The sequence below is a fragment of the Chiloscyllium punctatum genome, chromosome X (assembly GCF_047496795.1).
Source record: "Chiloscyllium punctatum isolate Juve2018m chromosome X, sChiPun1.3, whole genome shotgun sequence".
In the NCBI taxonomy this organism is placed as follows: Eukaryota; Metazoa; Chordata; class Chondrichthyes; order Orectolobiformes; family Hemiscylliidae; genus Chiloscyllium; species Chiloscyllium punctatum.
The window spans coordinates 14,514,229-14,527,580 of record NC_092791.1 but is presented as its reverse complement, the minus strand read 5'-3'; the positions used below and the strand labels follow the sequence as shown (position 1 = coordinate 14,527,580).

Below are 13,352 nucleotides of genomic sequence, written 5' to 3'. Positions count from 1 at the left end.
ACACACACACTCCCACACACACACAGAGAAACTCTGACACACACACACTCCCACACACACAGAAACTCTTAAACACACACACACAGAGAAACTCTGACACACACACACTCCCACGCACACAGAAACTCTTACAAACACACACCCACGCATAGAAACTCTTACACACATACTCCCACGCACACAGAAACTCTTAAACACACACACCCACACACACAGATATTCTGACACACACACTCCCACACACACACCCACACACACAGAAACCCTTACACACACACTCCCACACACACACCCACACACACAGAAACCCTTACACACACACACCCACACACACAGAGACTCTTATACACACACACGCACACTTCCACACACAGAAACTCTTACACACACACTCCCACACACAGAAACTCTTACACACACACACCCACACACACAGAAACTCTTACACACACATGCTCCCCCACACACACACACACTCCCACACATACAGCAACTCTTATACACACACACCCACACCCACACACACTCCCACACACAGCCCCACACGCACTCTCTCTTACACACTCACACACATACACCCTCTGTCACTATTTCTTCACTCATTGACTGCCCAGGACACAGTGTGGAAAGGAGGGAGGGGGAGAGAGGGAGAGAGAAAAGTGAGGGAGAGAGGGAGAGAGAAAAGTGAGGGAGAGAGGGAGAGAGAAATTGGAGGGAATGAGGGAGAATGGGATGGACAGAGAGGGAGAAAGGGAGAGGAAGGGAAAGGGGAGAGGGAGAGAAAGGAGAGAGGTAGGGGGAGGAGAGAAGGGAAAAGAAAGGGGAGGGAGGGAGAATGGGGTGGGGGAGACAGACAGGGAGGGGGAGACAGACAGGGAGGGAGCAGACAGACATGGAGGGGGGTGAGTTTGGGTGAGAGTGAGAAGTCTTGGAGAATGCGTTGGGCAGTGGGTTGTCACACTGACTGGTACAGTGCTGGGAGTCAGTGCCAGCTCCCTGAGCCTGGCTCTTTGTGGAAAGTGTGTGCCCCCCTGAGGAGGATGGTGTCGGAGAGGAACTGCACAGGGAAGGTTCCCTGCTGCCTTGTGGGACAGCAGCCAGCAGGTACATCGGTAACCTCGTCCCTGGAACCCAGTTGAGATTCCCGGACAACGAATGGCATCTTGTCTGGGCGGGGCAGCTCGGAAATCGGGAAACCCTGAATCCAGCTGCTTGGAAAATTGGGGCATCTCTGGAAATACACAACAGGGCCACCAGGGGGCAGACCAAGAGAGTGTTCAATGGAACATTACCTCCTGGGGATGGAATGGAAAACTGGATGGAGAGACGATGACTTCCCAGTGTTTATTCCCCCTCCCTAACTGCCCCAGGTGTTGAGGCAGGAAGGGGTCATTTGATGACTGGAAACCCAGAAGCAGGAATACGAACATATTGGAGTGGACTGCTTAACCCCTTGGTGCATCGAACAGCTTCAATGCATTTCCCCCAAGGCTGCCTCTGACTGACGCCCATCTCAAATGCACCAACACCACCACACACACCAATGGGCTCAATGGCCGCTCACCAGCGCCTCTTCAAGGGGCTGTTAGGGAGGGGGAACAGCAATGTTGGCCCAGGGAGTGATGCGCAATGTCGTTGTCGATGGGAAGACTGGGGAACTCGGTGGGGTGGGGTACACGGGGGGGAGGGGGGACTGGGTGGTGTGGGGTACACGGGGGGGGGGGGCGGTGGGACTGGGTGGTGTGGGGTACATGGGGGGGGGGGTGGACTGGGTGGTGTGGGGTACACGGGGGGGGGAGGGGGGACTGGGTGGTGTGGGGTACACGGGGGGGGGGAGGGGGGACTGGGTGGTGTGGGGTACACGGGGGGGGGGGGCGGTGGGACTGGGTGGTGTGGGGTACATGGGGGGGGGGGGACTGGGTGGTGTGGGGTACACGGGGGGGGGAGGGGGGACTGGGTGGTGTGGGGTACATGGGGGGGGGAGGGGGGACAGGGTGGTGTGGGGTACACGGGGGGGGGAGGGGGGACAGGGTGGTGTGGGGTACACGGGGGGGGGGCGGTGGGACTGGGTGGTGTGGGGTACATGGGGGGGGGGGACTGGGTGGTGTGGGGTACACGGGGGGGGGAGGGGGGACTGGGTGGTGTGGGGTACATGGGGGGGGGGGACTGGGTGGTGTGGGGTACACGGGGGGGGGGGGACTGGGTGGTGTGGGGTACACGGGGGGGGGGGGGGACTGGGTGGTGTGGGGTACACGGGGGGGGGGCGGTGGGACTGGGTGGTGTGGGGTACATGGGGGGGGGGGGGGACTGGGTGGTGTGGGGTACACGGGGGGGGGAGGGGGGACTGGGTGGTGTGGGGTACATGGGGGATGAGTGGGTGGTGTCTCCAGATAACTGACTGTGTGGAGTTTGCACGTTCTCCCCGTGTCTGGGTGGGTTTCCTCCGGGTGCTCCGGTTTCCTCCCACAATCCAAAGATGTGTAGGTTAGGGTGGATTGGCCATGCTAAATTGCCTGTAGTGTTAGTTGAAGGGCTAAATGCAGGGGAATGGGTCTGGGTGGGTTGCACCTCAGAGGGTCAGTGTGGACTTATTGGGCCGAAGGGCCTGTTTCCACACTGTAGGGAATCTAAATTGAATAAATAGTGAGCGATCTCTCGGAGGTCTGTCCGTTTCGGAGAGAGAGAGAGGAACAGTGTGAAGATGGCTCTCTCTTACCTTCAGCTGCAGAGGGTTGAGGGAGCTGCTCACTGTACAGTTGAGGACAGGTCCCACTGTTTTATACTCGGTGAGATAGAGCAGGCGCTCATTCTGGTAACTGACTGGACAGGTCACATGCAGGATGGAGTGACTGATGGAGCTCGGACCATTGTTGGAAACCTACAGACAAACACATATCAACGCACAGCCGAAACAAAGGCTCACTGCAACACCAAACCCACAGCCCGTGTTAGAGACTGCCCCAGCTCCCTCTACACTGTCTCCCTGATCAAACACTCCCAGGACAGGGACAATACGGGGTTAGATACAGAGTAAAGCTCTCTCTACACTGTCCCCCATCAAACACTCCCAGGACAGGGACAGCACGGGGTTAGATACAGAGTAAAGCTCCCTCTACACTGTCCCCCCATCAAACACTCCCAGGACAGGGACAGCACGGGGTTAGATCCAGAGTAAAGCTCCCTCTACACTGTCCCCCCATCAAACACTCCCAGGACAGGGACAGCACAGGGTTAGATACAGAGTAAAGCTCCCTCTACACTGTCCCCCATCAAACACTCCCAGGACAGGGACAACACGGGGTTAGATACAGAGTAAAGCTCCCTGTCCCATTGTCTGGGTGTTCCCTGTGTTTCACCATTGTCGATTTCCTGCTGCCCAGGGAGGCAGAGGCTGGTGACTGTTGGCATGAGGAGCTGTGCCCACCTGGGGCACCCTACTCAATGGCACCCCAAGGAGTCTCACTGGTCCTGGAGCCCGACTAACTGGTGTCAGACTGGAGGGTGTGCCCAGCCTGTCAGCACCTCGCAGACTGAAGGAACTCTGAACCTGATCTCCTCCTGGCACAGCCCGCCAAGGCACACTGAGGTCCTTCGCCTGACTCCCTGGCATAGCGGAGCCTGGGTGAACCCAAGGTTGGCGACAATACAAACCTCAAAGACGTATTTGACTGGCGGCCCCACATCCTCTTCAGTGATTGGCTCTTTCTCGGGCTTCAGGCTGCTCGTAGCGAAGAGGACCTCCTTCGGGATGGGGGCACTGCTCCGAACCAGAGAGAACCAGCTGTCACACCCGTGGTGCCAAGTCAAGGCTGCAGTCATAGGCCAGCGAGTAATGTGGGAAGGGGGCACACAGGGAACTTGGAGGATGTATGAGGGGCATTGAGAGGGCATGGGAGGCATTGAGAGGGCAGGAGGGGCATCAGGAGGGCATGAGGGGCATCAGGAGGGCACGAGGGGCATTGAGAGGGCATGGGAGGCATTGAGAGGGCAGGAGGGGCATCAGGAGGGCACGAGGGGCATCAGGAGGGCACAAGGGGCATTGAGAGGGCATGGGAGGCATTGAGAGGGCACGAGGGGCATCAGGAGGACACGAGGGGCATCAGGAGGGCACAAGGGGCATTGAGAGGGCATGAGGGGCATTGAGAGGGCACGAGGGGCATCAGGAGGACACGAGGGGCATCAGGAGGGCATAAGGGGCATTGAGAGGGCATGAGGGGCATTGAGAGGGCATGAGGGGCATCAGGAGGACACGAGGGGCATCAGGAGGACACGAGGGGCATTGAGAGGGCATGAGGGGCATTGGGAGGGCATGAGGGGCATTGGGAGGGCATCACCATTGGTAAAAGAAGATGAAGCATTACCTCATACCCGCTGGTGATTCCAGGCCCTGGGTATCATGGCCTGTCCCATGGAGTCAGTGAATAGGGTCGGGTGGGGTCAGTGGGCGGTGAGTAATGTGAGGCAATGACCTTTGGCCTGGCCTGGCCTGTCGCCTCGCTCCCCGCTCCAGCCCTCAAGGTCGTACACTCTCTGTGTTGGACAGGCCTACGGCCTAGGCCTGAACTGTCTCACAGGGTGAGGGGAGATAGGGGGCAGGGGGAGGGACTGGGACAGTGAGGGGAACGAAAGCTATGTGTACTCCCCCAGGCCCCAGCCCCCTCCCACAGGCCTGGACAGGCCTTGTCTGAAATCTAACCCAAAGACATCTCCCCGCTCCCGACAAAGAGCAGTGTCTCACCCTCGGGTGCTGATGTGTGCCTCCACCTCCACCTCGAGCTTGTAGGGCACCATGTCGCTTCTCGAATTGTTGAGGTTTTTACTGCAGACAAACACAGGGAAGATAACGATGGATTCCAGAGGCAGCTCTGCCCACAGCTCACGGGCACCGAACAGGTTTGTCTGCTTGTCAGCCCAGCAATGCCCCAGAGACTCTGGGGTGCCGACCAAGGGCACCATTCACCTCGCACCATGGCACTGCCCACTTCTCCTGCCCCAGGGCAACTGGCTGAGGCAACTCAGGTTGGCTCCAAGCGGGCATCGGTGAACCAAGCCCACATCTGGTGCAGGGCTTTTGGCGGTGCCCCTTAACTGAAATGATGCTGGGCAATGGGGTGGCAGCCACCCAGTGAGGTGCACATAGGTTGGGGAGAAGATCGATGGACCCTCTTGCCCAGATGTCATGGTGGGACTCAGAATCATTCAGCACGGAAACAGACCCTTCGGTCCAACCCGTTCATGCCGACCAGATATCCCAACCCAATCTAGTCCCACCTGCCAGCACCCAGCCCATATCCCTCCAAACCCTTCCTATTCATATACCCATCCAAATGCCTCTTAAATGTTGTAATTGTACCAGCCTCCACCACTTCCTCTGGCAGCTCATTCCATACATGTACCACCCTCTGTGTGAAAACGTTGCCCCTCAGGTCCCTTTTATATCTTTCCCCTCTTACCCTAAACCTATGCCCTCTAGTTCTGGACTCCCCGACCCCAGGGAAAAGACTTTGTCTATTTACCCTATCCATGCTCCTCATGATTTTATAAACCTCTATAAGGTCACCCCCTCAGCCTCCGACGCTCCAGTGAAAACAGCCCCAGCCTGTTCAGCCACTCCCTGTAGCTCAAATCCTCCAACCCTGGCAACATCCTTGTAAATCTTTTCTGAACCATTTCAAGTTTCACAACATCTTTCCGATAGGAAGGAGACCAGAATTGCACACAATATTCCAACAGTGGCCTAACCAATGTCCTGTACAGCCGCAACATGACCTCCCAACTCCTGTACTCAATACTCTGACCAATAAAGGAAAGCATACCAAACGCCTTCTTCACTATCCTATCGACCTGTGACTCCACTTTCAAGGAGCTATGAACCTGCACTCCAAGGTCTCTTTGTTCAGCAACACTCCCTAGGATTGAGAGGATGATGCAGGAGAAGAGTGAAAGTAATAGGGTGGTTGTTATTGGGGACTTTAACTTTCCAGATATTGACTGGGAAAGCTACAGCTCGAGTTCGTTAGGTGGGTCGGTGTTTGTCCAATGTGTGCAGGAGGGTTTCCTGACACAATATGTAGACAGGCCAACAAGAGGTGCGGCCATACTGGATTTGGTTCTGGGTAACAAACCAGGCCAGGTGTTAGAATTGGAGGTAGGTGAGCACTTTGGGGACAGTGACCACAATTCGGTGACTTTTACTCTAGTGATGGAGAGGGATAAGTGTGCACTGCAGGGCAAGAGTTATAGCTGGGGGCAGGGAAATTATGTGGTGAGGCATGACTTAGGATGTGTGGCTTGGAAAAGTAGGCTGCAAGTCGATATGTGGATTTAGTTGTTCAAGGAGCAACTATTGAGTGTCCTTGATAAGTATGTACCTGTCAGGCAGGGAGGAAAAGGGTCGTGTGAGGGAGCCGTGGTTTAAATAAGGAATTGGAATCCCTTGTTAAAGGGAAGAGGGTGGCCTATGTAAAGATGAGGCGTGAAGGTTCAATAGGGGCGATTGAGAGTTATAAGGTAGCCAGGAAGGATCTAAAGAGAGAGCTAAGAGCAGCAAGGAGGGGACATGAAAAGTCCTTAGTTGGTAGGATTAGGGAAAACCCAAAGGCTTTCTATAGGTATGTCAGGAATGACTAAGGTAGGAATAGGTCCAGTCAAGGATAGTAGTAGGAAGTTGCGTGTGGAGGCTGAAGAGATTGGGGAGACACTGAATGAATACTTTTCGTCAGTATTTACTCAGGAACAGGACATTGTTGCCGATGTGAATACTGAGTCACAATTAATTAGAATAGACGGCTTTGAGGTATGTAGGGAAGAGGTGTTGGAAATTCTGGAAAGGGTGAAAATAGATAAGTCCCCTGGGCCTGATGGCATTTATCCTAGGATTCTCTGGGAAGCAAGGGAGGAGATTGCAGAGCCATTGGCCTTGATTTTTATGTCCTCCTTGTCTACAGGAATAGTGCCAGAAGACTGGAGGATAGCAAATGTGGTTCCCTTGTTCAAGAAGGGGAGTAGGGATAACCCTAGTAACTATAGGCTGGTGAGTCTCACTTCTGTTGTGGGCAAAGTCTTAGAGAGAACTGTAAGGGATAGGATTTATGAACATCTGGATCGGAATAATGTGATCAAGGATAGTCAGCATGGTTTTGTGAAGGGCAGGTCGTGCCTCACAAACCTTATTGAATTCTTTGAGAAGGTGACTAAGGAGGTGGACGAGGGTAAAGCGGTAGATGTGGTGTATATAGATTTTAGTAAGGTGTTTGATAAGTTTCCCCATGGTAGGCTACTGCAAAAAATACGGAGGTATGGCATTGAGGGTGAGTTGGAGGTTTGGATTAGGAATTGGCTGGCTGGAAGAAGACAGAGGGTAGTAGTTGGTGGTAAAGGTTCATCTTGGAGTGCAGTTACTAGCGGTGTTCCGCAATGATCTGTTTTGGGACCATTGCTGTTTGTCATTTTTATAAATGACCTAGAGGAAGGGTTAGAAGGTTGGGTGAGCAAGTTTGCAGATGATACGAAAGTCGGTGGAGTTATTGACAGTGAGGAAGGATGTGTCAGGTTACAGTGGGATATAGATAAGCTGCAGAGCTGGGGGCAGAAAGGTGGCAAATGGAGTTCAATGGAGTTAAGTGTGAAGTGATTCACTTTGGTAAGAGTAACAAGATGGGGTACTGGGCTAATGGTCGGATACTTGGTAGTGTGGATGAGCAGAGGGGTCTTGGTGTCCATGTACACAGATCTCTGAAAGTTGCCACCCAGGTAAATAGTGCTGTGAAGAAGGCATATGGCGTACTGGCTTTTATTGGTAGAGGAATTGAGTTCCGGAGTCCTGAGGTCATGCTGCAGTTGTATAAGACTCTGGTGCGGCCGCATCTGGAATATTGTGTGCAGTTTTGGTCGCCATACTATAGGAAGGATGTGGAGGCACTGGAACGGGTGCAGAGGAGGTTTACCAGGATGTTGCCTGGTATGGTAGGAAGATCCTATGAGGAAAGGCTGAGGCACTTGGGATTGTTTTCATTGGAGAAAAGAAGGTTTAGGGGTGACTTGATAGAGGTGTACAAGATGATTAGGGGGTTAGATAGGGTTGACCATGAGAACCTTTTTCCAAGTATGGAGTCAGCTATTACGAGGGGGCATAGCTGTAAATTAAGGGGGGGTAGATATAGGGCAGATGTTAGGGGTAGGTTCTTCACTCAGCGAGTCGTAAGTTCATGGAATGCCCTGCCAGTAGCAGTGGTGGACTCTCCCTCTTTATGGGCATTTAAACGGGCATTGGATAGGCATATGGAGGATAGTGGGCTAGTGTAGGTTAGGTGGGCTTTGATCGGCGCAACATCGAGGGCTGAAGGGCCTGTACTGCGCTGTATTTTTCTATGTTCTATGTTCTTACCATTAAGTGTATAAGTCCTGCTAAGATTTGCTTTCCCAAAATGCAGCACCTCACATTTATCTGAATTAAACTCCATCTGCCACTTCTCAGCCCATTGGCCCATCTGGTCCAGATCATGTTGTAATCTGAGGTAACCCTCTTCGCTGTGCACTGCACCTCCAATTTTGGTGTCATCTGCAAACTTACTAACTGTACCTCTTATGCTCACATCCAAATCATTTATATACATGACATAAAGTAGAGGGCCCAGCACCGATCCTTGTGACACTCCACTGGTCACAGGCCTCCAATCTGAAAAACAACCCTCCACCACCACCCTCTGTCTTCTACCTTTGAGCCAGTTCTGTATCCAAATGGCTCGTTCTCCCTGTATTCCATGAGATCTAACCTTGCTCACCAGTCTCCCACAGGGAACCTTGTCGAATCGAACCCAGATCCCCAGAGCAGCCGCCTTTCTCGAGAGTTTCAACCAGGAGACCCGTCAGCGGGTCGATCCCAGAGTGTACCTACCTGCGAATCTGCAGCTCAAACTCGATTGATTTCTTGTCACCGTGCAGGTGAGGGACAGTGAAACGGAGACCCCCGCAGAGCTGTGTACAACAGGAGCAGAGTCAACAGGAGCAGAGACAACAGGATCAGGGACAACAGGAGCAGAGTCAACAGGAGCAGAGTCAACAGGAGCAGAGACAACAGGAGCAGGGACAACAGGAGCAGGGACAACAGGAGGAGGGACAACAGGAGGAGGGACAACAGGAGCAGGGACAACAGGAGGAGGGACAACAGGAGCAGGGACAACAGGAGGAGGGACAACAGGAGGGGGGACAACAGGAGGAGGGACAACAGGAGCAGGGACAACAGGAGCAGGGACAACAGGAGGAGGGACAACAGGAGGAGGGACAACAGGAGGGGGGACAACAGGAGCAGGGACAACAGGAGGAGGGACAACAGGAGCAGGGACAACAGGAGGAGGGACAACAGGAGGAGGGACAACAGGAGGAGGGACAACAGGAGCAGAGACAACAGGATCAGGGACAACAGGAGCAGGGACAACAGGAGCAGATACAACAGGAGCAGGGACAACAGGAGCAGGGACAACAGGAGCAGAGACAACAGGAGCAGAGACAACAGGAGGAGGGACAACAGGAGCAGAGACAACAGGAGCAGGGACAACAGGAGCAGGGACAACAGGAGCAGAGACAACAGGAGCAGAGACAACAGGAGGAGGGACAACAGGAGCAGAGACAACAGGAGCAGGGACAACAGGAGCAGGGACAACAGGAGGAGGGACAACAGGAGCAGGGACAACAGGAGCAGAAACAACAGGAGGAGGGACAACAGGAGCAGACACAACAGGAGCAGGGACAACAGGAGCAGGGACAACAGGAGGAGGGACAACAGGAGCAGGGACAACAGGATCAGGGACAACAGGATCAGGGACAACAGGAGCAGGGACAACAGGAGGAGGGACAACAGGAGCAGAGACAACAGGAGCAGAGACACACACCCTCACACACCCACACATACTCACACACACACACTCACACACAGACACACACACACAGACACACTCACACACACACACAGACACACACCCTCACACACCCACACATACTCACACACACACACTCACACACAGACACACACACACAGACACACTCACACACACACACTGACACACACCCTCACACACCCACACATACTCACACACACACACTCACACATACACACACACACTCAAGCTCACACACACTCACACACACACTCACACCCACACCCACTCAGACACCCACACACACACTCACTCACTTACACACTCACATACCATACACACTCACACTCACATACACCCACACTCACTCACTCATACACACTCACACTCACACACGCACACTCTCTCACACACACACACACACACAGGTTCCATCACAAATCAAAACGCTCTCCCCACTCCCCGGTCGTCCACACTTACTTCGGCTCCAGATTTCATCGGGTTGCCCAGGTCACAGACCACTGTCTCATTGCTGTATGTGCAACTCAGCTTCGCCAGACTCTGCCAAGAGGACAGCCAGAAGGTGAGACACATTCTGTGTGTGGGAGAGTCCAGCCTTGCATAGAACAGGGCAGAGGTAGGCCTATTAGACACTATGGGACAATTTAGCATGGCCAATCCAGCCTAACCTGCACATCCCTGGGCACTATGGGACAATTTAGCATGGCCAATCCACCCTAACCTGCACATCCCTGGGCACTATGGGACAATTTAGCATGGCCAATCCACCCTAACCTGCACATCCCTGGGCACTATGGGACAATTTAACATGGCCAATCCACCCTAACCTGCACATCCCTGGGCACTATGGGACAATTTAGCATGGCCAATCCATCCTAACCTGCACATCCCTGGGCACTATGGGACAATTTAGCATGGCCAATCCATCCTAACCTACACATCCCTGGACACTATGGGACAATTTAGCATGGCCAATCCATCCTAACCTACACATCCCTGGACACTATGGGACAATTTAACATGGCCAATCCACCCCAACCTGCACATCCCTGGGCACTATGGGACAATTTAGCATGGCCAATCCATCCTAACCTACACATCCCTGGACACTATGGGACTATTTAGCATCGCCAATCCACCCTAACCTGCACATCTTTGGAATATGGGTGTAAACTGGAGCACCCAGTGGAAACCCAGACAGACACGGGGAGAATGTGCAAACCCCCCCCACAGACAGTCACCTGAGGGTGGGTTTGAACCCGGGTCTCTGGCGCTGGGAGGCTGCAGTACTAACCACTGAGGCACTGTGCCGCCCCAGTTATCTGGGATAAACACAAGCTCGGGTCCAAAGCCAAGTGCTGGAAATGTGTTGCTGGAAAAGCGCAGCAGGTCAGGGCAGCATCCAAGGAGCAGGAGAATCAACGTTTCGGGCATGGGCCCTTCTTCATGCTGATGCCCAAAACGTTGATTCTCCTGCCCCTGGGATGCTGCCCTGACCTGCTGCGCTTTTCCAGCAACACATTTTCAGCTCTGATCTCCAGCATCTGCAGGCCTCACTTTCACCAAAGCCAACTGGTCAGGGTGAAGGGAGCGCTGCACCATACAGTGGAAACAGCCCCAGAGAGCTGGGTTCCAAGCAGCCTGCTGTCCAGAGAGCATTCTCGTGTGAACAATGGCAACACACAGAGACTGTATCATTCACACACACACCATTCAGGTACCCCTCAGGAACCAACACAGCACAGGACAGGGACAGCACCGGGTTAGGGACAGAGTAAAGCTCCCTCTACACTGTCCCCCCATCAAACACTCCCAGGACAGGGACAGCACAGGGTTAGATACAGAGTAAAGATCCCTCTACACTGTCCCCCCATCAAACACTCCCAGGACAGGGACAGCACCAGGTTAGATACAGAGTAAGGCTCCCTCTACACTGTCCCCCCCATCAAACACTCCCCAGGACAGGGACAGCACGGGGTTAGATACAGAGTAAGGCTCTCTCTGCATTGTCCCCCCATCAAACACTCCCAGGACATGGACAGCACGGGGTTAGATACAGAGTAAAGCTCACTCTACACTGTCCCCCCATCAAACACTCCCAGGACAGTGACTGCACAGGGTCAGATACATAGTAAAGCTCCCTCTACACTGTCCCCCATCAAACACTCCCAGAACAGGGACAGCGCGGGGTTAGATACAGAGTAAAGCTCCCTCTACACTGTCCCCCATCAAACACTCCCCGGACAGAGACTGCACAGGGTCAGATACATAGTAAAGCTCCCTCTACACTGTCCCCATCAAACACTCCCAGGACAGGGACAGCACGGGTTAGATACAGAGTAAAGCTCCCTCTGCACTGTCCCCCCATCAAACACTCCCAGGACAGGGACAGCACGGGGTTAGATACAGAGTAAAGCTCTCTCTACACTGTCCCCCCATCAAACACTCCCAGGACAGGGACAGCACGGGGTTAGATACAGAGTAAAGCTCCCTCTACACTGTCCCCCCATCAAACACTCCCAGGACAGGGACAGCACGGGGTTAGATACAGAGTAAAGCTCCCTCTACACTGTCCACCCATCAAACACTCCCAGGACAGGGACAGCACGGGGTTAGATACAGAGTAAAGCTCCCTCTACACTGTCCCCCCATCAAACACTCCCAGGACAGAGAGAGCATGGGGTTAGATACAGAGTAAAGCTCCCTCTACACTGTCCCCCCATCAAACACTCCCAGGACAGGGACAGGGCCAGGAAGGAGTTAATGGTCCAGTGTTGCTTTTCTTTATGAGCGGGAATTGATTTCCAATGCAGCATTCTGCGGCATTCCGTTCGGAACGCAGTCCGTACCTCGTTGCGCACTATTCCGCTGTACTCCGCCTCGGTGGGGACAAAGACGTGGAGCTCTGCTTCATAGGCTCCTCCCTCCCCCAGATTCCTCGCCTCAAAGATCAGTGTGAGTGGGTTGTCATCCCCGTGGTACACCGTCTTCCTTTCCCTGCAGGAAGAGCACAGATTCCGATCACAACCCATCGGGACACCACTTCCCGGATCCCAGTCCAGGAAGCCGCTGCTCCTTTCCTTCTGCCTTTGCGGAGTAACCAGGGCACTTACCCATTGACAGAAAGTTGGAGGTCTGGCACACAGACGTTATCGTCACCGCAATCCAGTTGGATCTGAGCCTGGTTGGAGTGCACAAGAAACAGATGTTACTTGCTGCTGCTTGTATCCAAAGGCCCATCAACCCTGACGTTGAGGTGCAGCTTCAGCTGAATTTGAAACACAGACTCGGCTCAAAGTCCTCTCTCAAACCCTCACTTCCGACACGGAACTTGGAAAGGACTGCACGAGTAACGCTCCCTCTACACTGGTTCCCCCATCCAACATTCCCCACCAGCAACCAGCCAAATCCCAATGAATGATCTCACATTGAAGCCTTCTCTCGGAAGCAGTGGAC

The 13,352-nt window shown here is 53.8% G+C and overlaps 2 protein-coding genes across 2 annotated transcripts in view; both read right to left on the bottom strand.

Annotated features, from left to right (window-relative positions):
* LOC140471350 (integrin alpha-5-like) overlaps positions 1–13,352 on the bottom strand; it is a 276,546-nt gene that overhangs the window by 35,697 nt on the left and 227,497 nt on the right. Inside the window, 7 exon segments of the mRNA XM_072567381.1 lie at positions 2,717–2,878; positions 3,652–3,757; positions 4,739–4,819; positions 8,897–8,976; positions 10,356–10,436; positions 12,746–12,893; positions 13,010–13,077. Coding sequence (XP_072423482.1) covers positions 2,717–2,878; positions 3,652–3,757; positions 4,739–4,819; positions 8,897–8,976; positions 10,356–10,436; positions 12,746–12,893; positions 13,010–13,077 — 726 coding nt within the window.
* On the bottom strand, positions 8,991–10,345 carry LOC140471134 (uncharacterized; the record flags this gene model as incomplete). The annotated part of the gene is made up of 1 exon (XM_072567020.1): positions 8,991–10,345. A coding segment is annotated over exon 1 (918 nt), but the record flags the coding sequence as incomplete, so codon positions are not given.